This window comes from Drosophila sechellia, chromosome 3R (genome assembly GCF_004382195.2).
Source record: "Drosophila sechellia strain sech25 chromosome 3R, ASM438219v1, whole genome shotgun sequence".
Taxonomy (NCBI): domain Eukaryota; kingdom Metazoa; phylum Arthropoda; class Insecta; order Diptera; family Drosophilidae; genus Drosophila; species Drosophila sechellia.
In genome coordinates, this window is record NC_045952.1 from 1,730,537 (window position 1) to 1,757,642 (window position 27,106).

At 39.3% G+C, this 27,106-nt stretch overlaps 1 protein-coding gene across 2 annotated transcripts in view; it reads left to right on the top strand.

Moving 5' to 3' along the window:
• Positions 1-1,282: 1,282 nt before the first annotated feature.
• The window catches only part of LOC6620526, a 51,900-nt gene continuing 26,076 nt past the window's right edge, over positions 1,283-27,106 (top strand). Inside the window, exons 1-5 of one of the 2 annotated variants that reach the window (XM_032723203.1) lie at positions 1,291-2,226; positions 2,284-2,525; positions 2,590-2,621; positions 2,702-2,740; positions 4,949-5,181. In XM_032723203.1, coding sequence (XP_032579094.1) covers positions 2,184-2,226; positions 2,284-2,525; positions 2,590-2,621; positions 2,702-2,740; positions 4,949-5,108 — 516 coding nt within the window. In that variant the 5' untranslated portion in view covers positions 1,291-2,183 and the 3' untranslated portion in view covers positions 5,109-5,181. Of the gene's footprint in view, positions 2,227-2,283; positions 2,526-2,589; positions 2,741-4,948; positions 5,182-15,646; positions 15,895-27,106 lie in introns of those variants that run through there. The other variant, XM_002044693.2, reaches the window with a different exon arrangement.

Below are 27,106 nucleotides of genomic sequence, written 5' to 3' on the forward strand. Positions count from 1 at the left end.
GACATTACATTGAGAAATAAATATTTCATAAAAATAATACGTAGTAGAAAATAAAAATTTATAAAATAAATGAAAATTTGAAACTGTTTATTGCAAAGGCAGGACGTCATATTACATATCTAAGGGCACGAAGTGCGGACACAAGCACTCAACAATCATTCCATATTTTGTCAAATTTGCAATGCATGAGCATGCGTGTGCACACCAAAGACACTAGAATAACTAGAATAATAATATTGTAGTGTCTTTGGCCAAACCAATGTATGGCCGTTACGCATCTTGTTATTTTAGTGTCTTTGGTCATTCCCTACAGCCCTGTGTGGCAAAATATATTTAAATAAAACTGAAATACTAATTTAAATATTAACTCAATGGAAAAGCTCATTGCCTAACATAGCTTGCCACACTATCACTATCATAAAATGTAAACTATTCGGCATAAGTATTTTGACAAAATTGCCTGTTTATTTTCAATCTCGCTTGCACGCAGACAATCAATTTTTTTGGCATCATTTAGCAAATAGTATCGTGCTTTTGAGCACTTGTATATTAACATATTTTAAAATGTTACGTTGTTGGATATTGAACGGAATTAAAATACAAAAAAATAATTAATGGCCATGGGTAAAAGGGCTGAGTTAAAGTAAAAAAAAACATTAATTAGTTAATTCATGAAATTGGCAAAGGAACATCAACAGGCAAGCCAAAATTGTTCTGGAGAAGTGTTTTATGGACAGATGGAAGCTCTTTCGAGTATAACTCTTTAAAACCAGAATTTTTTGTAAGACTGCCAACTGAGAAAAGTTAAATAATACGACGTGACTTGGTCCCTATCTCCGGTGAACCAAAGGCAATATCTGACAATATCTAAATATTATTAAGAACATCTGATCAAAAAACAAAACTGCTGCAGCTTCACTAAAATTTTTTTTTTGGTATTAAAGGCTTGTCAAAATACTAATGCCGATACAAAAAATCATTAAATCAATTCATCAAAAATAGTCAAGCGATTTTAAAGTTTCACAGAAAAAAAGTTGAGTGCTTATTTTGTCAAAATGCTTATGCTAACTACTGTAGTGTATATACTGCGAGCTACTGGTATGTGACAGATACTTGTCGTGACTAACTGTGACAAACAGATGGTTGAAGACGATGTGGATCACGGTTTCTTTCGAGCGTATTTGGTCTCGCACAAAATGGAAATGGCCACTGGAAAGCAAAAACGCTTGAAACAAACAACCACCCAAAATACCAAAATGAAATACATTTGGACTTGGAATATACTGAAATATTTATTTATTTGACATTTGTAAGCATGGTACTCATGCCCTTTTGCCGGACGACATGCAGATTCCAGAGACAAATATGCATTGTTTCCTAGCCCACCCTAATGCACACAAACCGTACAAAGATTTAACGCCAACACTTCTTTACAATCTAATAGTCGAGTTCCCCAACTATCAGATACCTATTACTCAGCTAGTATGTATGCGATCGCGAAATGTCATCATTTTTCAGGGATATCGCTTCAAAAGTAATCATCATGAGAGAATGCTATAGTCGAGTTTTCCGACTATCAGATACCCGTTACGCAGGTGGGGTAAATGCTATCACTATGCCATATTCTCGCTCTGCCTATAGCTTCTGACCTTGCTTCTCGCTCGCACTCTGCCGTCAGCCTAACTATAGAAAGTGTTCCTGCCTGCGAAACCGTTTTTTTTACATGAAGAATGTGTTCCATGCTTAAAACAAGGTTTAAAAGTAAACGATAATTATATAATTATTATTATTATTTAAAATATAGAATAACGTTAACATGGTCGGTTTCGGCTTGTTTCATATTTGTTCCTACTCTTTGTGCTCTCTTTTGATATGAGACATATCTGCTTATAGGTAAACAATTCGGGTAAATAATGAGTAGCGACTGCCGACCTTTCGATAGTTCTGATGTTGTCTTAGTAGGGGAAACCAAAATAGGGCCGAGGTCAACGTTGCCAATCGCTAAACTAATTTGGTTTTTGTTTGCACATTCACGACTATTATTCAATTACCCAATTTGTTTGTAAAGGTATACAAGCTCGAATTAGCATTACAAATTTATTGGTACGATTGGCCACCATAAAGCACGTTTTTTCATTTGCCTGACTAGATTAGTCTACCAAAGTTGAACGTGCAAGGCGAAAATGCTTATAGATCTGAGTTGGTCACTTGTCCTAAGTGCTATTAGTACGAAAACTAAAATACGTTTTAAATTTAATTCTAATCTTTAAACATTTTACTCAGTTGGGACATATTTAAACGAGAGTACTATCTGTATATTTTGGAATGATAAATTCGAGTTCCATCTTCTTCATAAATCGGATTATATAAGCTTTGTGGGAATAAATATTAAAAGCTTTGATGATAACAGAGGTCATTATATTGTTGATAAGAGATTGAAGGAAAAAGATATTCAAAACAAAAATTTGTTTCTGGATGACCTTGTGATAAAAATAATTATATCTATTGAAGTCACCCACTGTGAGGTAAATTTTATACTTACAAAAAGTATTTAGTGTATTTATTTATTCGAAATTTCCGTTTAACCAGACGTTTGTAGTTTTCGACAAAGATATCGATCGGTTTGTAAATGCGTTTACTAAGGCGTCAGTATATTCAATATGGAGGTCTTTACACAATAAATTTGTTTTTGCTCATATAGCTTACGAGTTGCCGGAGTCCCATCACCACTTCTTCGAAGGTATGTACAATGATTGAGTGTCAAGCAACCATTCTAAATAGTTTTAATGTTGAATTACCGATAGAAATAATGATGACGTGGTTGGTTTGCGAATATAAAAATATATTTTTTAAGGCGTTGGGTATACAAGGGTATACTACAAGGAGTAATGGTTATAAAAATTCGATTAAAAAAAAAAACAATGCTACAACACTTATCCATGCACATATGAATCTTTCTTACACTTAAATGTATAGATGATTGAGGGTCCAACTCAGAATGGTCAAGCTTTATTGAAAAATAATTATGTAAATTAATTTCCGTTTAATTAAAAACTGAGAAACTTTAAATCGTTGTGGTTTTATTCAACTCTAAATTGTGACTGAACAGAAAAAATCTTATGGTACCGTAAGCTAGCTGTGGGTGTTAGGCAGCGACGCGGCAAAGCTCTGCATTACAGTGTATTACAATGTTGCAGTTCTTCAGTTGGGTCGGCGGATGTTTAGTTTATTGAACTGAGCAATATTGCAATATTTTGTTATTCATTATTTTAGGCAATTCTTGTTAAATGTTGTTTTGTATTATTAGCTGTGTTAACTTGTATGCTTCTATGGTTACACGCTATAGCTTTTTATGCCGTTAGTCGATGCTCACAGAGTAAAGACGAAAGCTTTATTAGATTTTTATGTATATCACAATTGATATTCTTCGGTTGTTTTGATCCCCTTGGTTGAAATGCACAGAGTAGAGATGCGTTCGTGAAGACAAGTTTGTCGCTGTTATGGTAACTCGCACAGGGGCGTTGGATGGTGAATCCAATTGAAGATCTTGTATGATTATGTTGGAAAGATAACTGTCTTCCTTTGGCTTCTTGGTCTTCTTGGTCTTTGGTCTTCTAGAGTCATAGACGCAGCGCCAGTTGGCCCATGTTGCCACGCCCACCCTATCGCCCACAAACAGCCCAAAACTGCCACGCCCACCCTATCGCCCACAAACCGCCCAAAACTGCCACGCCCACACGTTTGAAAAATGTTAAAGTTTTCCTTAGTTTTTTTGTTTGTCTTGCCAATTTTTATCGGTATACCAAAAACACTACGGCCACGCCCCTCCTATCACCTTCTTAAAAAATTGTTAAACTTTTTCCCCCAATATCTATTGATAAAAAATGAGGTTATTTCGCGTTCGCATTCCCACTAGCTGAGTAAAGGGTATCTGATAGTCGGGGAACTTGACTATTGCATTCTCTCTTTTTTTATATATGAATTGGAGGAAAATTGACAATATACGGGAGCGAACTTAAGGTAAAGTGGTACGAGATTACAAAAATTTGATAAGCTATGGTAAAGGTTTTAACGTAGCCTAGGTATCTTAAGTAGTAATAATTCTAAAGATAAAAAAACGAAAGCAAGAAAATACGAAGAAATATATTGGTTCTAGTTAAGTTACACACAAGTAATTGATAGCCAAGTGTGAATCATGAAGATCCGGAATCTGGTAATGTCAAAATGGTTGAATTGTAGCATGATTTCTATATGTTAGGATTATTGTTATTGCTGTTTAGCACTTAAGCCTAAATAGAATGCTACAGTAATTGTGTGCTCTCTTGTACTGTACTTGATAAATAATAACTCAAAAACATTATCAAATTACGGACTTTACAGATACCTTTTAGCAGTTTATGACAGCCAGATATATAAATCATTGACCAAGGTTCATAGCTTGTAAACTAGCATTCTTTAAGACATTAAATCCAGCAAACTAGTCTGCAGGTTTCGGAGTTTCACACAAGATTCCGATAGTTGCGATTTTTCTTATTACTTTAGCGATGGTGGCCAAAGGAGAAGATGTCAAGGAGACAATCGATTTGGTTTAGCGTGATCATTTAGTCCCACCACTATATAGAACTTTTCTTAAATTCATTTTTAAGAAATGCTTATCAAATGCCAACCATGTGTTGGTGGTGGTATTGCAACAATATAGGTTATCAATTATTTGTCATGATGTCCACTGTGAACTTTCTTATATGTTTATCTCTTCACTCTCTCTTACTCGTGGAGTTTTTATTCATTATTATTGTTATTATTATTACTTTCTTCACTGCTGATATTGCTAGATATTTCTAATTTTCAGCGGTTTCATTTTTCAATACAATTTCTTAGCTTATGGTGTTGTTATTTTTAATTGTAATTGTAACTTTTCAATTATTTTTTTTGCTTTTACGTGTGCTAGTTGTTCTCAAGTCCCGAAGCCGCCAGATGTTACTTCATTGGTTATGTGTAAGCTAGCCAACTTTGGAGACGCAATAAAACTCAACGGCAACTCAGCGGACAAAAACAATATCCAAGTTGCATCGCCTGTAGGAAGTGGTAGTCCTGGTGCCGTCATCTAGGGTTGGGCTTTCCGTATAAAATGCGACGTGACCCCGACGTGATTTTAGCATAAACAATAAATAGTGAAAAACATGCAAAGCTGCTTTAATCTTTTACATTAATTATAAAGCCGATATTGTTCAGTTTGTTGTTGAACAACAATATTTGTCTGCAATATGCAAAACAGACTAAAGGCAGTGAGCAATAAAATAAATTCCGCTGTTGACGCTTGGGCGTATATAGCCAAATGACGGAAGCTGCCGCTAATTATAATCTTGCCGCTTAAGAAGAATTTCAGGCCCTATTTCGGTCGATGGAGCCAGTACAGCATCATGCCTGAAGGACACTGCGTCGGAAACCATTCGCTCACTGGCATTTTCGAATGGAAACTATGCTATAGCATTGGATTTATTACAACATTTACTTGCTAATCCCTAATTTATTTGAATCTGGAGCTAACGGCAGTTAGCATTTAGGCAGATCAGCAACCATTCACATTTTGGAGCCAATTTCCGTCGTAAAACAGGGCTTCAACATGTCATCGACACTGAATTTTGTTAATCATCATCACTTCTAGGAAACTTTTTTTTTGTTAGGTTTACCTGTTGATCTTCTCCTAATAAAATACTAAACTTAAATGGTCCCAAGTGTAAAGTGATGACCTTTTGACGTGTTAACCAAATATACGCGACTAACTCTAAGTTGGTGCTCTTTGGGCAGAATTACACATTTTGATGATCTTAGAGTGTCGTTTTGGACTTTAAACTTTAATTATTCTATTCTATCAATTATAAAAAAAAAAAATGATCAAAGGAATTTGATGATTCTCCCAACCAAAACCTGGTTCGCTGGTCCGTCCGATTCTTGAATATGTATGTTGTTATTTATGGTCTTAAAGACTTCACATTTAATTATATAGACTTATTACGCAATTTATTATTTAGATTTAGGAACATCTGCTCGTGGCAACAACTTCACTCGACTCCCTTTCACTCTACACTTCTCCCTTTCTATCGATAGCTTGCTCTTGTCTAGGGTTGCATTTTAATCAGGGCTGCAATGTAAAAGTATCGAAAGATCTAATCTAACCAATTCCCACAATCGGCCCACCTGACAGGACATTCGCCTCGAATAGTCCAGGCCATGGTTTCATATACTCTGCAACTGTAATTGTTTTTATATGACCTTCATTGTCTCCTATCTTTTCAACCTCATATCTCCCATGATCTGAGATCACCACCTTATATGGGCCTAAATATTTACCTTTCAGCTTTAGCCTCACTCTGTAATGAGTCCATTTTATGGCTACCAAATCATTAATATTAAACTGCTTCTGTTGCTTTCTTTTTAAATCAAATACTTTTTTATTTTCTTCCTGTAATCCCTAATGTTTTTACGAGCTTCTTGCCGCAAATTTTCACGCTCTTCTTCTAACTCTCTAATCATGAATTCGCTTACTAAATCCTTTAGATCCTTATTATCAGAAACATATCTACTCCAGTCATTAACTTAAAAGGTTCTATTCTCGTGCTTCTTGGCTCTGTATTATTTATTATTTGGTGAACTTGTCCTAAGTTCTTATACCATAATCCTGGATTGTCATCACTTAACTTAGACAACATTGGAACTACAAGCTTGTGCATCCGTTCCACCCGACCAGGGACTACTATGAGTTCTTTATTTGGGTCCTTAAATAGAACCTGATTTTGAATATAAAAATCTTCATATAAATCTTTTGCGACCAATTCTCTAACCCCTCCTATCCACTCATCTTGCAGCTGGGCCTCTCTCAATCGATGGATCAAAGTAGCATCGAAACCTATATTCTGATCTGGAACCACATGAAATTCTACTTGCATTGGAATATCATCTATTAGAACGGATATAATAATGCTTCCAAATGTTACATGTTACAAATACGACTTTCTCCAATTCCCGTCAGACTCTTTCGTTTACCAGATATTTCTCCTGCTACTAGTCTGCGCATTAAGCAAAAATCAGCGCCCGTGTCAACCAAACCTTTAAATATAATCTGTGTCTCAACAACGCTCTTCAATTCAAGACCTGAAAGAGTAAATTCACTGCCTACTTGTTCCTCTTGAACTACATTAGCATTTGTTTCTTTCTTGACATCTGTTTTTGCTGTACATTGTGCTGCTCGGTGTCCTGCCTGACCACAATTAAAGCAAACAAAATCAGTTTTTTTGCAGCCGCATTTGAAACATTTCCTGGATGTTCCTTTGACCTGACCTTTGCCTTGATCTTTCTTTTGCTCCTAACGTTCCTCAGCTGATTGATTGGATTTGCCAGATCTAGCTTTATGATATATCTCGATTTGATGTTTCAGCTCCTGTATATTTCTAGCTTGGTATAACATAATCTTATTCCCTTACGAATCTGGAATACCTTTTATGTAATAGTCAATTAAACTTGGCTTATCAATATTAACTGGCTTTTCGATTTCCTTTAGAGCATACAAATATTCAAATAATAATTCGTCTTTTCTCCTCTGACGCTGGTCCAATGTTATATGAACCTTAGCTGATGACACTATGATTGAAAACTCTTCTCTCAACTTAGCCTTCAAAACAGTCCAACTACGAATATTCGCCTCACTACGCACAAACAGTTTAGCCGCTCCTGTAAGCATCTGTTTCGAATAGATAAAAAGTTGCAAATCACTCTACTGGACAGTAGTTGAACAACTTTCAAATTCATCGATCCATTGTTCTACATCATGACTTCCTGTTCCAGAGAAACTAGATACGCTGCCTTCTACATCTTTGAGAGTGAACCATGACCTGCCATTGTATACTTTTTGATCTTCAGCTAAATTTCGCTCTGTAACCACTCTGTAACCATCTGCTATGCGAAGTGCCAAGATCTCGTCAAGATGCATTTTGAAACGGTTAGAAAAAGGCACCTCTAAACATTATCCAATCGGGCTAAAACTTTACAACTTTAAGTTTTACAACAAAACGAATAATTTGAGACCATCAGACCTTTAATTTTAGAATTTCTTTTCCTCCATACAAATTATAAGCCGACACGCAACCTTAATGTGTATTCTGATGTTTCCTAGCCCACCTTAACGCCGACAAACCATAAAATAATTTCACGCCCACACTTCTTAACAATCTGATAGTCGAGTTCACCGGCAAATCTTCGTTTCTGCACCCTATGCCTAGCGCGTTGCATATTAACACATGGCGAAACCAGTAATTTTTCATAGTCATTGCCAATTACTTCTGTGTCCTTTACACTCGAACACAAACTTATGCAGAGCAGCACTGTTCTCTTTCTTGCTTGAGCGTAAGCTAGCACTTATAAAATTATTTAAAACACACCATTATAGTAAAAAAAAAATTCAACTGTATTTCTTTGTTTGTTTTACACATACAACTTTTGTTTTATGTCATCGATCTTGTTCACATTTGCTAAATCCCGTTCACATTTGTCCAAACCCGTTCACATTTGCTCAATCCCGGACGAAATTATATATCGTCGTCGCATATTTGTCGCTGTGTAGCCACACGGGCAGAAGGCACAACTTATTTCTTTCATGCGCCGGCAATAACTCCTTAGCCACCGTCGTTCAGCACTTCGCTGTCGTAGAGTTGCTCCTCTCGTTAATCGTCGTCTTTGCGAAATCGCCACCTCGCTAATAATCTTCATCTGCAGTCGTTGCTCTTCTTGTTATCGTCGTCGTCGTTGTCTAGGGATCAGCTGCTTCATACTAGTGGGATTTTGGTAAACAGCCAATAGCCGAGTCGCTCTAGACATGTCCGTCTGTCTGACTATCCGTCTGTCCATCTATCCATATGAACGTCGAGATCTCTGGAACTATAAAAGCTAGAAGGTTGAGATTCATTTTAGAGATATAAACATAGACATGACCTAGAGACATAGATGTGTTTAAATTTTTTACATTTTAATTTGTCTTGTAAATTTCTATCGATTTGCAAAAAAAAAAAAACTTTTTACCGCGACCATTCTGTTGGGTCATGCAGCCGCCAAAACTGTGCAGTAGACTAATTTCATACTTGTTAATATTTAAGCCAAATTAGCAGTAGCATGCCCATAGTGCAAACCGCTGCTCTCGCGCGCATTTATCTGGACGGCGCTCATTCCTTTGTTGTTGTTAGCTACCTACGCTAAGCTTGGGCGCTGCATTTCGGCTGCCTGCCCACCAATTGCCTTTTCGTCGCGTTTCGGAAAAGACCAACCTTACCATTGTCGCTATCGTAGATTATCGCTATTTCGCAAAATAAAACTGTCGTAATAAAACAAACTTTTTCGGTTTTTTATTATTCTCAACAGCTATTGAAAAAGCTCAATAGCTCAACATTTGGTGACCCCGACGTGATCGTGTTAAGTTGCATGCAGTAATTAATGCACTTATCGCGTTTATAAATAAATATATATACATTAAAGCGCAATCGGTTGGACAAGTGAGTGGAGATTTCGGTGTGTTTAAGCGAGCTAGCATTGCGTACATACAAACATTGCTACACATATCGTTGCGTGCATTGACCCCGCTTGCATTTTCGGCATCTATTTTGTGCTCATCTTCCCGCTGAACCGAATCAAAGGCGATTTGTTGCGATGCCCGCTGAAGGTGAAAAAAACAGGGTGACCTTTTTGAAGCGCAAAGCCAATGCGCTGTTCAGCAGGTTGCAGAGGCTACAAACGTCGCTGTCTAATGAGACGCTAAGCGGATACGACGAATCCACTCTTACGGTGAGGCTGGAGCAGATTGATGAGCTGCAAAGTGCCTTCAATGTTCTGCATACAGAACTGGAGGAATTGGACTTCAACGAAATTGGCAGTGAAATGAGCGAGTCTTTCTATGAATTCATCGTTGAAGTCAAGGCTAGTTTGCGCGCGGAAATAGCCAAACGCAATGTGCATTTCGCGCCGCACTCAACGCTTGCGGAAGGTATTGTGCCCCACCAGTGTAGTGGTCCTCAAACGCAGCCGCGTCCGAGGCCGTTGCCGCCTGTGCAGCTGCCAACGTTTGGCGGCGGCTACGCAAACTGGGCGGATTTTTACTCCGTGTTCACGAGCATAATCGACAGCCATCCGGACCTCTCCAACGTTGAGAAATTCCAACATCTGCTGTTGGTGCAGCGCGCGCATTTATGGGAGGACCTGCAGTCCCTAAAAACGCTGGGAAGAGTTTCCTCGTCTAGTCCCATATCATCGCTCTCGCCGTTCCTGGATCAATTTGGACTTCTTAGAGTTGGCGGTCGCCTCCGGAATTCGTCGTTGGACTTTGATGGCCGCCACCCGAATAACTGCCACATCTCGGCAGTTATTAACTCCAGATTTTTAGTTCCCATTTCAGAGAACCCTGCCGATCTAGATGTCCTCACTCCGGCGCATTTTCTCAATGGTGGTCCGCCTTCGTCGTTTAACGAGCCAGATATAACGGGCCTAAACTATAATCGGCTTGACTCTTGGCAGCGCATCTCCTTTCTTCAGCATATATTTTGGTCGCGATGGAAGGAAGAGTACTTGACGTTGCTCCAGCAGCGTTCCAAGTGGCGCACCCCAAAGCCTGGCGCAGCCGTGGACAACGTCGTTCTTGTTAAGGACGAGAATCTACCCCCAATGAGATGGCCTTTGGCGAGAGTCATGCAGTTGATTCCTGGCAGAGACGGCGTCGCTCGAGTTGCAGAATTGAGGACCGCGTCTAGAGTAATAAGACGGGCAGTGAACAAGCTGTGTCTGCTCCCCCTTCAGGACTCTGTTGGAACACAAGCTTCCAACGGGGGGAGGATGTTGGGTCATGCAGCCGCCAAAACTGTGCAGTAGACTAATTTCATACTTGTTAATATTTAAGCCAAATTATCAGTAGCATGCCCATAGTGCAAACCGCTGCTCTCGCGCGCATTTATCTGGACGGCGCTCATTCCTTTGTTGTTGTTAGCTACCTACGCTAAGCTTGGGCGCTGCATTTCGGCTGCCTGCCCACCAATTGCCTTTTCGTCGCGTTTCGGAAAAGACCAACCTTACCATTGTCGCTATCGTAGATTATCGCTATTTCGCAAAATAAAACTGTCGTAATAAAACAAACTTTTTCGGTTTTTTATTATTCTCAACAGCTATTGAAAAAGCTCAATAGCTCAACACATTCTAATGCCCTAAAACCGCCACGCAACATTTTTAAAAAATTGCTGGATATTTTTTCATAATTTTATTAACTGTTAAAATGTGTATCGCTTTGTTTAAAATTTTTTCTCATTTTATTCTCCAGTATCGTATCTATCGATTTACCAGAAAAATAATTAAATTTTGAGTTCACATTTAGACTAGCTTAGTAACGGGTATCTGATAGTCGGGGATCTCGACTATAGCATTCTCTCTTTTTTCAGTTAGATTCCATGTAAGTATTATATTTGGTTCAACGTATTGGGTAATTTCCTTTGGGGGAGTCGGCATAGAACTTCAAATTGGATTCTTACGCTTAATAATATTTTTATGCATTCATTATTAACATATTTTTGTCTTGATTCTAAATTCTATTCTCATTTTCAAAATAAGTTTGTTGCTCTGAACAGTCTAAATGATATTGTTGTTTTTTTTTAATTTCGCATTAAAAAGCCCAGGACGTGAACGTTTCATGCTCATTTCTATGTCTTCTATGAATTCAATAAATTGCAAAAGTTTATAAACGAGTACTATTCCGGTATTTTCTTAGTTAGTAAGCTTCTGAAGTACTACATTCACAAAACTTATGCCATCATTTAGAATATGAAGTTGAATTACATTTTCTGCAATTAGATCTATTTATTTTGTTAAATCTTACCATATCATTTTCCTTAGGTGCCCCAAAAAGAAATTTAAAAGTCAAATAAACCACGTTCTGCCTGTTTTGCTGATGAACAGTTAAACCATTTAATTCTTTCAGTAGTTTATTTTATTAGTATTTCATTCTGGCCGAGTCTAAGGTTTTGATACCAATACCAATGATTTCCGTTAAATTAGTTGTGTTTTGTAGTATTTGGTTTCCCTATTTTGGTTAGTGGTTTTGTAATGGTATTTGTAACGATTCATAAGGCTAGGGTGGTGTTATGAGATATGCCAGGACGCACGCGTGAAGGTCAAGCAGCTCCTGGTCGGTTATGTAGGGTGGTAGTCTTGTCCTGAAATCTCAGCCTAATTTTATTCTACTGATTATCAATGTGATTGGGTGATACGACAATTAAGAAATGGGCGGCAAATCGCCATCCACGACACAGACAACGGACAGAAAGATTATTTTACTCTACAAGCTTCCGGCCGATCCTCAGGTGTGGCCTTGGCCATTCTTTACCAAAAATCACAAACAGTTGTTATCCTGAATGGTCCCTTTTGGTCGCAAACCGCGGCTCACAGGGAATACATCCTAGTCATAGGCAAACAAGTTAGGTTTTTAAAACATTATGAAAAAGGTATATTAGTTGTCAATAATAATATTTTCTATTCCCCTTAAAATAAATACTTAACTTAGATGAGATAATTCTAGAGCGAAGAGACAATTTTGGCACCTCAAGAATTAATTAAAATATACATACATTTCTTTCGGACATAGATCATCATATGTGCGTGTGAACAGCCGGCAGCCAAAGAGAAACAAAAAAATAAGCGGTCTTAATCCATAAATTGCAAACACCAATTTTAGAGAAAAATGCTGCCATTGAAAATCAATTCCACCATTTCGATCTGCTAGAGACGAGACCTTGGCCTTGAAAAAAATACTTTGGGCCGACTCCGGAAACAAATCAGTTCGATCGCCGTGTTCCCTTCCCGAACCGCTTGGAAACTTAGAACGCGAGTCTACATTACATTAAGGTTACGTTTAAGAGATAGCTGACCTGAATTTCACCTGCCACTCGTTTACCCTTAATTCTGAATCCAGCGCCTCGATGATAATTCGAATAATTTTATGGTTGTATGTGTAAAGGATTATCTATCTATCTATCTATTATCTATCTATCTTGCTTAATGGTATTCCTTCGCATATTCAGCTGAATTGATTGTACGGATTTTTTCATTTATTGTATTATATGGTTTTGCGACGTCAGTACTCTCTTTCGCACTTGCCCTTAGCGTTTTGCCGTTCGCTCTGCAATTAAGTCACTCATTATCGTTCGCTTTTCGTTACCTATACATTTCTCATCGATGCAGAATCTCGTTCGCTAAGCCCAATTAAACATATCGTTCAAAATTGATACATAAGCCTCGACTTTTCATTGCGTTAAATTAGCTAATTAATGAATGAAGATGCATAAAGAATATATAGTGCTAATCATACAAAGCTGTTAAAATTTTGTCCACAAAGAAGAAGCTTGGTAGAGGCATTCAAGAGTGCTCTACTATAATTAATGCATTTAGATATACTCTTTTGGATTTGTTAAGGAAAATAAGAACCCTATTGTTCTTATTTTTATTTCGGGTATAAGCCGAACACTGTGTTGTCTACACACAGTTTATGCAGAATTACTAGCATCTATTTCAGTGTACTATGACGACGCTGGTTCAGGCCCGTACAAATAAACCCAACCCGTCACCACCACAACCGATGCTGCTTAAATACCAAAATTCCAGACAAGATCATTCATTATTCCCATTATTATTAGTTTCTTATTGCCATTGCGTTAAGCACTATATTAAGAACACGGAGTCCACGAGAAGTATCATTTAAAATAGAATAAGCAGAATAAGCTCTTGAATGATATCAATGTTTATATATTTTCTCGTATTTTAGTGCAAATTGATTTGGTAAATCCAGTTTTATCTTTACTTAAAATACCATAGTTATTAAAAAGTTCGTTAGTAATTTTCCATCATTTTGTGAAATGGATCTGGCACAATAAATTTCGCATCTATTTGTTAATTCAGGGTATTTGACATAAATAATTAAGAGTTCTTTATGTGGTACAATTTTGATTACGGAGATATCAAAAAATCGATATCGACAGATATCGACAAAACGAGGAGCAGTTCGCTCTACTGGCGGAAGATGCTGATGACGAATGCATAAGCAGTTACAACCGCAGTCGGCATTATGAAGAGATGGAGTCAGTGAGGACACCGACTGGATTGACATACCAATCCTGAAAGAATTCTGTTGAAAGATACGCTTCCAACGGGGCGAGTATGTTGGGTTACGAAGCCGCCACCAGATTCCTAAATTTAAATTATTGCCTTCGCTAAAATGTACACGTCGCATCGAAGCAAAATCTCGTTGGCCAAACCCAATAAAAACATATCGTTCGAAATCGCTGCATAAACCACCGTCGTCTTTTTGGCTTGTTGCTTTAAATTAGCTAAGCAGAAAGTTTATTAGCTCAACAGTTCCTTGTTTTTAATTGAAATGTGATTGATTTTACAAAATGCAATTTCCCTATAACTATGGCTCTTATCGGTGACCGGGACGCGAGCAGCGAACACGGACTTTTGTCAGAAGATTTCGATTGGTTAAAACTGTCGCCTGATCTTTACGTCATCTTTTGTTTAATTAGATTAGATTGATCAAAGCTTTTATGCTGACAAAGGGGTTCAGAGGTTGAAACATTTGTTTAAAAAATTTAAAAATGTTTATATCTGCTGTCGACGGTAAAGGCTTGTTTAAAACTAGGGTGCCGCGATAGTGAGGAGGATTTCAAGACTTATGTCGCGTAAAAGTTAATGTCATATTGATTTGAATAACTCCCACTCCCACGGAAATCTATCTTCTTGTAGTCTTACACAAATGTATAAATAATATGTTTATTTTGTAAATTGTGTATAAGTATAAGAAATCGATAGAAATTTACAAGACTAATAAAACTATAAAAAAATATAACAATTATTCAAAAATGTGGGCGTCGCAAAAAGTTTTTATGCAAATTGATAAAAATTTACAAGAGTAATAAAAATATGAAAAATATCAACCAACATTCAAGCATTTATAATTCCGGAGATCTCGACGTTCATACGGACAGACGGACATGGTCAGATCGAATGCTATTGATCCTAATCAAGAATATAATACTTCATATGGTCGGAAACGACCATTAAATTAAATTCTGGCATCGCCTCACAGGAATTGCTTTCAAGGGCGTTTGTCAACCGTCGAAAAGATTTAAATTATGTCTTTCTTATTTCCAAATTCTCCAATCGCGTCACACATTTTCAATTGGATGGGAAAGGTTACTTATATGTTTTAGGTCTTTGTCCTGTTGGAATCACATTGACGCATCACGTTGCTAAAAATTAAAAAAACATATAGATATCGATCAGTGATGGTTTTCACCTAATGGGGTAATTCAACTTCATAATATGAAAATTTTTCCCACATCACAATTGATGAACTACCGCCAAATTTATATTTGTATATTACGATTAATAATATTTATTCCTAGTTTTTTGATACAATATTAATAAATTGATCTAATAATCAGACGCCTATAGCACTTAGCTGCCATAGAAAAAGTCGGAAAATTTTTAGAATATAATAGAAAAGAATATGAGTTTCGTTATTTTTATTTTTATTTTTTATTATTAATAATTTCGTGTTTAATTATTTTAGATCAACCAAACATTCTATTTGTTGTTAGAGATCATTCCTCCGCCAGTAGTTTTGATATAAAAACAAACAAATTTGTTGGACGCAAAGAAGAAAAACCTTCTCAGATGATACTGGTCGACAGATATTTGGCTTCGGAACAGCGATTTCAATTTGGAATATCGCTGTTCGCGGACAAACTTAATAACATGCAGGGTCGAGAAGTCATCATTGCTGGATTCGATTATCCACCTTATACAGTGATAAAACATGTAAGTGTAATAGGTAAGCTGATTAATCTTTTCAAATTTTCATTATATTCGCAATCCTTTGTATCACTATATTCATTTTGTAATAGATAATCATAAAAGTTCAGGGAACTTTTCAGGGAACGATTTACCTAATCGCGGTTATTGAAAATATAAAATAAAAAAGATAAAATCGATTGCGCATGTGAGATTGGGCGTGTCCAAATGTATTTGCAAAATTTATAGGAAAGAGGCAGCCCCTGCCCCAGATTTCCCGTGCGTCACAGAACTTGAAGTGGTCGAGGCAGTCAAGCGCATTAACCCAACCCAACAAAGCCCCTGGACTAGATGGTATTCCTGGAGCTGTTATTAAAGCAGTGGCGCTGGGTAGACCTGGCATCTTCAGGGCCACCTTCCAGCAATGCCTTCTGGACGGAATCTTCCCAACAAGGTAGAAAAGCTAGGAGCTAGACCTGTTGCCGAATGGCAAGGGACCACCACATGCTGAAAACAGCTACCGCCCTCTATGCCTACTGGATATAGTTGGAAAACTGTTCGAACGTATCCTTTATACACGAATAGAGGCAATCACCGAGAGCATCAACGGCCTAGGAAGCCATCAATATGGCTTCCGGAAAGGAAAGAGCACACTGGACGCTCTTTCGGCCGTTACTAACATCGCCAAGACCGCTATTTCTGGTGATAGATGGTTAGGGGGTAGGAAGGAATACAGCGCAATAGTCACTCTGGACGTAAAGAACGCTTTCAACACCGCCAGATGGCCCGAAATTCTCGCAGCCATGAACCGCATGGGGATCCCGGAGTACCTGAGGATAGTCGTTGGCAGCTACTTTAGGGACCGGGTCCTATGGTTCGATACGGAAGATGTCTCAAAAAGATACCGAGTTTCGGCAGGTGTTCCCCAAGGATCGGTACTTGGACCAATCCTGTGGAACATCATGTACGATGGGATCTTGGGCATCATCAGGCCCGTAGGTGTAGAGCTGCACTTTTTTGCTGACGATGTGGCAATCACAGCAGTCTCAAAATCAATCGCAGGGTTGGAAGATAAATGTAACTCTACGATTGGTGCTGCCATCCTCTGGCTCGAGAAAGCCGGGCTAATAATAGCGGCTCACAAGACCGAAGCAGTCCTACTAAGCAGCAGGAAAAAGGTGGCACCGTCAATGGCACACAGGTGACCTCCCAAGAGTCCCTAAAGTACCTGGGGGTAATGATAGACCACAGACTATGGTTCAAGGATCACGCGAGATACGCCAGCAGCAGTCACAGCCTCTTCATTATATAGGCTTATGCCCAACGTTCGCTGCTATACGCTGCACCAATCTGGAGCAATGCCACTTGCAGTGGCTCATACTTGAAAGGAGCTCGTTCGGTGCTACGGTCAATGGCTCTCAGGCTCATTAGAGGATTTTGGACCGTATCCGAAGGCGCGGCGCTAGCGCTGGTAGGCCTGCCGCCAATTGATCTGGAGATCAAGGCTCTTAGCCTAATGCGGGGCATGGGAGCTGGGACGCATCCTTATCATTAATATAATGAAGCGTGTCCGATCAGACGAGTCCAAACAGGTGTCCTGGGTGACGGCGGGCGAAGAATTCTACCTCAGCGTTCCCGGCTCGTCGTAAAAGGCGACTAAAGGGTGGAAGGAGGAGCCCTAAGGGACTACACTGAAGGGAGGGAGTGCTACCTGGCCTCACATCCTGCTTACCGAAGTCGTACCTTGACTGGCAGTCCCGGTGAGTGAGCATGGGCTGAAGAGCACGCGGAGGTTTTTGTTTTAGTACGTATGCCTACGTAGGGCCAATAGGGCTTATGAATCGTGCATGCCACCTACGGACGGTAGGTGGTATCCTAACGTGAGTCGAATAATAAAAAAAAAAATAGCAACAGCCATACACAAAATTATAGAATTATCTTGATGCTGTTCGTTGCATCTTATATTAGCTGTTGTATTCCGAAACAGTCTAAATAGCCAACGGTTGGATCCACTTATCTCTTTGATGAACGAATTGCCTTGGAATTCCATCATTTCGCATTAGTGTGCCTTGCTTGGTTTCAATGGTGATATTTCGCAAGAGTGATCATCCGCGTTTTTCCATGCACAATTATTTTCGCAAAGCCATGTTGTCGAATCCTCTTGTCTGCATTGGTTAATTTCCATTTCAGACATTAGGTGATATGCGTTTATGTCTGTATTGAACGCAAAAAATGTAGAATTCAATTTCGGAATAAGCTTTGTTCCGGTTGTCCACAGTGCTATTGGGATTACTTCAAAGAGATCCGTTTCCTGATTGTTGTATATCGGCAATTTTGCGTCAATGAATAGGAGATCATTGAGATAGCTGTTGCTTGTAGGCTTTCTGCATCTTCAATCCAGTTTCGCACTTGATTTGATAACATAAGGAATTTAATTGACTCCTTATATACCATTAAGTGCTCCTATAGTGCAATAATATTGACTTCTTGGGTCAGTTTTCCCAAATTCCAGTTTGCTTCTTTCGTAGTTGCTCCTACTAATTCTATTGTCAACATATTCCATTGAATGTTTTACGATTTTTATGATCGTATGCATATTTTCCTGTATTCTATTTGCATTTCCGATATCAAAGAACAGTATAATCATTTTCTTTCGGTTGGTACGGTGCCGTATTATTTTGTCTTTTTCTTTGATGTTGTCAATTTTTGTCCGTATTGTCGTGGCGAAGAAATCGCAGTAGTCCTTGAGATCTCCCATTTTTTCGCAAACCAAGCGGGATTTTTCCAGGAAGTCCTCTGATTGCTTTATGACATCAAAATAGGCTTACATGTCATAATAAAACAATAATTGCCAACTGGATTTTACCAATTCAATTTTAACAATTTTGTTCACAATAACTGCAGCTTTTGCGTCGATGTCGTAAATTTACCCAAGTTTTTCGTTTTCGAGGAAAATGACCCGGTGTTAATATGTCCTCACCATCGTTTTCGCTCCTTACAGTGACTAATGGACGCGAGTCTAGCACTGCTTCGATTTGACATAGCAGCGATGCAAATTCTTTATATGTAAAGCTGTTTTCACCAATAACTCGTTTAAGGTGATGCTTTACTGATTTTACACCGGCTTCCCATAAACCTCCCATGTGGGGCTTCCCGGGGGTGCCATTTGATGCCTTCTTTTTCTAGCGTATGTGCTAACTCATTATTGTTTTTAATGGCAGCTACAAATTCTTTGTCCAATACTCTTGACGCTCCTACGAAGTTTGTTCCATTATCTGAGTATAGGTTCTCACTCTTGCCTCGTCTTGCAAAGAACTGTCGAAGAGCCTCCAGGAATTTCTCTGACGAAAGGTCGCTAACAGCTTCCAGATGTATCGCTTTTGTTGCCATACAAACAAATACACAAATGTATCCCTTATACGTTTTTTGACCTCTTCCCTTTTAGCAGCGAATCTTGAACGGTCCGGCGTAGTCGATTCCAGTATTTTGAATCAGCCGTTACTCGATAAACTGGTAAATTTCCCATCAGTTGAGTGGACATCTCTTGCTTGTATCGTATGCATACAATACATTCCCTTAAATATTTCTTTAAGGAATTTTGTATGCCAAATATCCAGAACTCCCTCTGAATATAAGTTCTCATAATGTTATTTCCGCCATGCAGAGTTTCTTTATGAGCATCATTTGCAATTAACCAAGTCAAATGTGACTTAAATGTGACCAGTAAAATTGGATGTTTTACATTATAGGGTATCATTGCGTTTTGCAATTGTCCACCAACTCGAAGTACGCCATCACTATCCAAAAACGGATTTAGCGCCTGTAACTTACTCTTTGGGTCTAATGGTCTTTTGTTTTTGAGTAGTCTGACTTCGTGTCCAAAATCCAGCTGTTGTTGTATCTTTACCACGGCAATCTTTGCTAGCTTTAATTCCTCCACCGTAAGATGTGACGGCTGCTGAGATTTTCCTCTCAGCTTTGTTATGAAGCGTAATACATACGCCATTACTCTAAGAAGTTGTCGATCGATGAATACTTCGATAAAATATGGTTTTGAAGATATTCGGATTCTATCAATGTGGATACCACAACAATTTCCGATTCCTTTTGAGTTGGCCAGTGTTGTGCATGTATAGCTAGCCAATTAGGCCCTCTCCACCAAATTTCACAGATTTTAGGAGCTTGCGGTGATATCCCTCTTGAAGCCACGTCTGCTGGATTATCTTCCGATTTAACCTTATTCCATTTGACATTGGGAATTAGTTTGTATCCAAGCAATAGTAATTTGAAAATCACTCCATGCATGCGTAGTGATTTTGTTGCTCCATATAGCCTGCACCTTCGCTAATAACTTTGCTAATCAATGCGCAGCACATAATTCAAAATTTGGAATTGTTTTCCTGTTTTTTATAGGATTTACTTTGCTTTTTGCTGCTAGCAAAGTAACTCTGTCGCCTACTTTTGTATACACAGCCGCTGCATATGCTTTCTCTGATGCATCGCAGAATCCATGTAGCACCATAATACCTTTGGAGCATCCAGTCCAGCGTGAAATGCTAATTTCTTCTAAACATGATAGACCTTTAGCATATTCCATCCACTAGTTAGCTAAGTTGGATTCCAATTCAACGTCCCAAGTCATCGGTAATTTCCACAGTTCCTGAATAAAACATTTGGGTTGAATCGTTACAGGTGCCAACCATCCTACTGGGACAGTTGGACGAAAATTCTGGACAGCTGTGATAACACTAACCGCTTTGTTATGCGTGTTAGCATTGGGTTTTCTGCCGAAAACGTAAACGTATCCTTCTTCGGATCCCATTGAAGTCCTAAGGTTTTGATCGATTCATTCTCCTCAATGCAGATTTTCTCCGTAGCATCGCCGTCCTGAATGTCGGCTAAAATACGTTCGTCATTTGCAACCCATTTTCGCAGATGCATGGCGGTCTTCTCCATCACTTGTCTCAATTTCCTTTGAAGTTCATAGCACTCGTTGACTGTGTCTGCACCAGTTATGAGGTCATCCATATAAAAGTCGTCTCTAATTGTTTCTGCTAAGACGCTATCCTCTTGGCAACAGCGATCTGCCAACTCTTCAACTCAACGTAGAAATCGGACTGCTAAGAAAGGTGCTGCCGATGTGCCATAAGTTACGGTTGTTAACTTAAACTCACTGATCGGCAATTTTTTTGATCATCTCTCCATAGGATATATTGGTATTCTTGGTCTTTCTCAGCAACCTTTATTTGGAGATACATTTTTTCAATGTCAGCTACCATAACATATTGCCACTTGCGCCATTTAATTAGAATATCGAATATATCCTTTTGAATCAATATCAAACTTTTTGCTGGGAAGGGCTCTATGGAGTGTTGGTAAAACCAATGCTTCCGTTGATGTTTTATAGCTGCTTGGAATTTTTGGTTTGATCGTCAGGTGGACGCTATTTTTGGATAATTGAGTAGTCTGGAAGATACCTTCGACCTCTATAGTACTCCTTATTCTGGGAATCCTTAATATTTGTGCTGCTTCCTTTGAAATCAGAGTCTTCTGGGATCCACAGTCAATAAGCGCCCTCAACTCGTTGCAACCTCCAGCTTTGTTTTTCACTAAAACAACAGTTGTAGCCAATAGTGTGTCTTGGCCTTGCTTGAGGCTATTGCTGTTGATACTGCGTTTTGTGTCTTCATAAAGAAGGCTGTTGTGTCCTTTGGAGCATCGATTGCATGTAATTTCCTTTCTGCAGTCGATAGCATTATGCTTTCCAAAGCATCTAAAGCACATGTTGTTCTTTTCTTTTTTCACTCGATTGTGCTCTGAATTAGAGACACTTTATCATATCGTGGCCATCCTTAGAGCAAAAGGCACACGATCTTACTTGCACTTTTCTTGTAGCAAGCTGAGCGGTATTTTTGGTAATGGCATTTACTGAGTTGTATTGTTGCTCAAAAAACAGCAGTACGTCTTGCAAGGACTGTATAGCTCTTGCCTTTTTTACATGCTGTTCATACAGCTGTAAGGCTTCTGGCGAAAATTTCCGAAGTAGAATTTCTGCTAAAATTACGTCAGCAGAGCTTTCTATTTTTCCTTTTTCCTTTATGATGATTATGCTCTCAGTCGCAGTATCCAAAAACTTCCTTAAGTTTTTCTCATCATGGGGCAGCAAGCACTCCAGTTCCATTAATATTTTTCTGCTATTCTCATAGCGTTTGCAGATAAGCTCGCTGCTGTATAGCTAGCCGCTGATCCCGTTATGAAATGGCTAACCACATTTGAGCTTCTCCTTTTAAGCAGGCTCTTAAATATCCCAGCTTCCTTGTGTTGCTGAGATCCTTTCTGCTGTCTATTAGCTCAGAGAACAGCTCGTAAAATGTTGGCCATTCCTTCGCATTTCCGTTGAACGTTGGAAGGTCCAACGGGAGTTGGAGTTCTTTTGGGAGTTCTGGCACGTCGTACTTGGAATTTTTGAACTGTTCTAACTTCATTTGAAGTACCATCTCTAGTGCGGCCACTTCAGATTGCATAATGTCGGCCTCATCTTGATCAAAGGCAGTTCTATCATACTTGTTTTCAAGCAGTTTCAGTGTGTCCGTCACGTTGGACCAATGACTTTTCATCATAGCCAGCTGCTTGACTAGTTCAATTTCACTTGAACTATCTAGGGTTTCGTAGGTTAAGGTCATCTGTTGCCTCACCCTGTCCGCTCTTCTATCCACCAGTTGAACCAGATTATCAACTGGACTGGAGCTCCAAGCTCTTCAAGTGTTTCTACCTTTAATAGTGACTTCTTGTAGGCCCTGATAGCATCCATAGTTTTCAAAAATATTTTATAAATCGGACTACCAATACATTTATTGCTGATATAGATGCCTTTTCCTTGATGGCTTGCAGTATTTTCTTCTGCAGCTCTCCTTGCTCTTGCATCAATTTCACAGATCTTTCCGACAACATGTTGGGAAAACAATCACTGTGACTTTTTTGTGCTTTCTGCTTGTTTTCTTTGGCGTGATCCGTTGGAGGATTTTTGATTGGTCGCCCAGTTGACCTAGCTTTGCCTCGACTCACAGCTGATTGATCAGCCAAGAAAAGCAATAACACAATGTTTCACCTTATAGTCCTAGTACTTTAAGGCGTGGTCTTTTATTCTGTGTTTCTTACCACTGGTGGGGGAAACAACAGAATCACTCGAATAACCTTGCTCTTTTTACTTCGAAGCGCTGGTTTTTTCTTCTGTGTTTCTTACCACTGGTGGGGAAAACAACAGAACTTCTCGAAGGACCAAAATGTTTCATACCACTGGTGGGGGAAACAACAGAATCCGGCTCGAAGGACCAAAATGTATACACTTTACACTTGTGTGTATTGAGTTCAATTCGGGTGTTTGAATCTAACTGACTCGCTGCTGCGAGTGCACCGCCCTTTATTCATTCTTACATAGGTTCTTATCATCTAATTATGTAATGCAGCGCTTGTAAGACGCCGCAGTCTGCGTTGGTAAATGCAGTTAAGTTTTATTCTTAAATATATGTTTGAGGCCTCCCGCGTGGTCATGTCACTTGACACTCCGGCAATAGGCCGCTGCAATCGTACTTATCTGTAGTTTCCACTTATGCTGTCCCGTGACATGTTTATTGCAGCCCATAAATAGACCATATGTATAGTTTGCCTACTTATGTCTAAACACATATTTAGACAACTATCAATTGCAATTTGATTAATTTGCTACGCAAGCCTCTAACATTTTGATAGGAGATAGTACGATTTGTTGTTAGTTTTTTGAAGAGGAAGAAGATGAAGAGGCGGATGGTGCAGTGGTCTGTCCACGTGAGGGAAGTTTAATTCCCCCGGGCACCGTTTTCTTATTTTTGATCTTAGCTTCAAACTCTTTTACCACCATACTATCCGGCCAAAAATCACCCGAACATATGGTCGAAAAGAGCTCGTTTGGGACAGTTATCTTGAAAGATGATATGTCCACTTTTATATTATCGGCTTTTGTTTTGTCTTAAATATAAGACAATACATCCGATTTATTTTATAAGTTTTTATTTTTCACTGCGTATTACTTTTATGGAATACTTTTTTCTCAATGTAATGACTTCTTTTTGGAAAATTTATGTTTTAAACTATTATTAAGTTTATTATTATTAAGTTTTTTGACTTTATAATAATGTATGTAAATGATCCATTTTTATTATTTAACATTCAAATTAGATTCAGTTGAATTATTTCGTTATATACCAATTTGATATTTTTGAAAAGTGCGCAATTTTGTGTGGAAAGAAAAGCGCGCCAACTTTATGGGTTTCTTTCAATTTCCCTTATTCCGTTTTCCTAAAAGAAGTCATTACATTGAGAAAAAAGTATTCCATAAAAGTAATACGCAGTGGAAAATGGAAACTTATAAAATAAATCAAAATATAAAAAAAATAAAGTAGCAGAGCTACTCGATTTTTTGAAATTTTCGCTGTATAACCGAGTTTATATTCAATTAAAGTCGTTTTGATGCAATAGTAAAGGAGTGAAAAATAAACTTGAAGGTCATGTGAATTTTTTATTATTATTTTTATTCATCATATTGCTACGAAATTGACCAAAACTCCATATATGTAAATTTGTTTCTAGGTTCAGAATTGATACGGCCAAAAATTCGTCTACAAGTACTCACACATATACACGTTCTCGTCTCTTGTTTTTACTCACACAAGCAAGCAAATTCTATTTTTAGATTTCTTACGCTCTCAGCGTAAGCGAGTGGACAGAGGGCAATTTTGGCCGTCGCCGATAAAGTGGATGCATAGTGCAAAAGCAATGTATGGCTAAACTCTGTAGCACCTCAGCTGTGCAGCAATATCTTTTGTATCTAGCCCCCTTTCTATCTCTTGTACTCTACACCTACACCTTCGGCTTAGCGAACTGCTGTTCGCAATAAAAATATTCTACCATTTCCTTTCCTTATCATGTACATATCGTATTAATTCAAAATCTCGTTCGCTACAATCTATCTTTTGAAATTGCTAAATAAACATTGTTTTTTGCTTTTGCTTTATAACAGCGTACTGTATCCTCTGATCGCCTCCTGTGAATTGCGCACCACAGCCCGGCTTGTGAACTGTACTCAGACTTCCCTTATTATAACTTTGGGCACACGTATCTGGCCACTATCCGCTGTAAAACCGCCATTCGTAGTGTCTCGGTGGGTACCCTGCTCATTGGTACGATCTCGGTTCATTTTGAGAACCTACATGACCGCGGCAATGGGCCCACGAAATCTGCACACATGGTAGCCCACTGTTCCTGTGCAACCGTCAGCATTTTCCCGGCAACCTGCATTGGCTAGGCTTGTACTTCTTACAGCTCTCGCAGTTCCGCATGTAATTCCTTACATCCCGGTGCATTCCCGGCCAGTGGTAACGGTCTGAAACCCTAGCAACCGACTCACGACTTACCAGGTGTCCTGCCGTGGGTATGTCGTGGTTATAGGCCATGACGCGCTGCCTCTCCCCGATCGATGCACACAGTTTTCATGATACTACATTCGTTTCCTGGTCGGTGTGGATTGTGTCGGCTTAACCGGCCGGCCTATTCCACATAGTGTGGGAATTTTTGCGGCTCAAGCTTCACCTTTGTTCGCATCTCCTCCATCCTCCTGCTGCTTGCCCGTGTGACCGTTTTCCTTCATCGTGCCGCTCGTCTCCCGTAGAGGTTGTCTTCAGCTGGCCCTTCCTATAAGAAATTACGAACTCGTACTGTTCCAGCACCCTTTCGATTCTTTCAGTCGGGCTCTCGATGCTGTTCATTAATTTTAGAGCCAAGTGATCCGCTATCGCTTGGATCGTAACCCTTCAGGTACGATCTCAATTTCATGACAGTCCACACTATTGCTAAACATCCTTTTTCCGTTGCAGAGTATGCACGGCCTCGAATGCACCAGGTATCAATGTCGCAAAATCAAAAAAAAAAAAACGAAACGACTGTACTGTCGCAGCTCCTTCATGTTTCCTGGGGCTTCAGCTGCGCTATTGCCGCTACCTTTTCTGGATCCGTTTCAATACCATGATCTGTCACACGGTGAACCTACCTGCATCTTAGGGTTTTTTGTGATTTTGAGCACCGCCACCATCGATGTCCGTTTCACCCTTTCTAAATCGGCTAACTCCGCCCTCAGGAAGTCGTCAACCTCCTCTCCGAGAAGTCCCCCGCCCTCTACACGATTGCTACTATTTGTTTTTCGCGTGGCCTGCTTCGCCCCGCTGGGCCAACCGGTATTGTTGAGCTCACTCCGGTCCACTCCAACCTTGGTATCACTTTCGTTAGAAAGTACAGTAGTCAGTACTAGAGCGTCGATTATGTTGTGTAGAATTAGCAGTTGCATCCATACAGTCCTCTCCCCGAGTGCTATATCCAATTCAATCTGACAACTTCATATCGCCCATCTGCCATCCGCACTTCTTTTCTCCTGGGTGCGACCTCTGCCTCTGCTCCACCCCATCAGGGCATACAAAACATGCTAAGGGATGGGGTGCTTTTTTCCTTTATCCTCTCCAGCGTTATGTGATATCCCTTATGTGATATCCCTAAGGGTCGCATCAGGGTCTGCATGTCTACCATGTAGTCTTTAAAGTATTCTCCATGTCGCTACTTCCACTGCCTGACCTGGTCCGCCAGCTTTGTCATGAAGGCTCTGGGCAGGAAGAATTCCTGAAATCTTATACCCCGCGTCGGCTCGAATGGGCTTAGGATGTTATAGGGGCAAGGTGTATCGCCCGCTGGGTCAAGCCAACGCTCTACCAGGGACGACCTTGAAGAATCATGACTTCTTAATAGAATTCGAAATGGTTGTGCCAGGACTTCAATAACGGTAGCTGCTAATGGAGCTTTATCGATATATTCAGCCTTGTTACTTTTTACCTCTGTTTCTTCCTGCCGTCGACTAAGTTATCTATAATTATTTCGTATAACATTTAATAGATTGAGTTAGTAAGCACTGTGCTTAATCTTAAATATAACTCGTGCTTTTTTGTGAGTTAAAGTCTCAGCTAAAAGTTTGAGATTATAGAAGCATCGTTGACAGGTATTTGTCCACTCCTAAGATCGATCTTCACTTGTATGGCTCATCCTTCCTTCTGTGTCCTGCGCGTTTCTCACCGCCCGATACTTTCACAGTCCCTTTATAGACGGCGGGAATCCCGTTATTTCCCCAAGGTTCAACTAATTTCCCGTTAGTTCATGGTGCGTC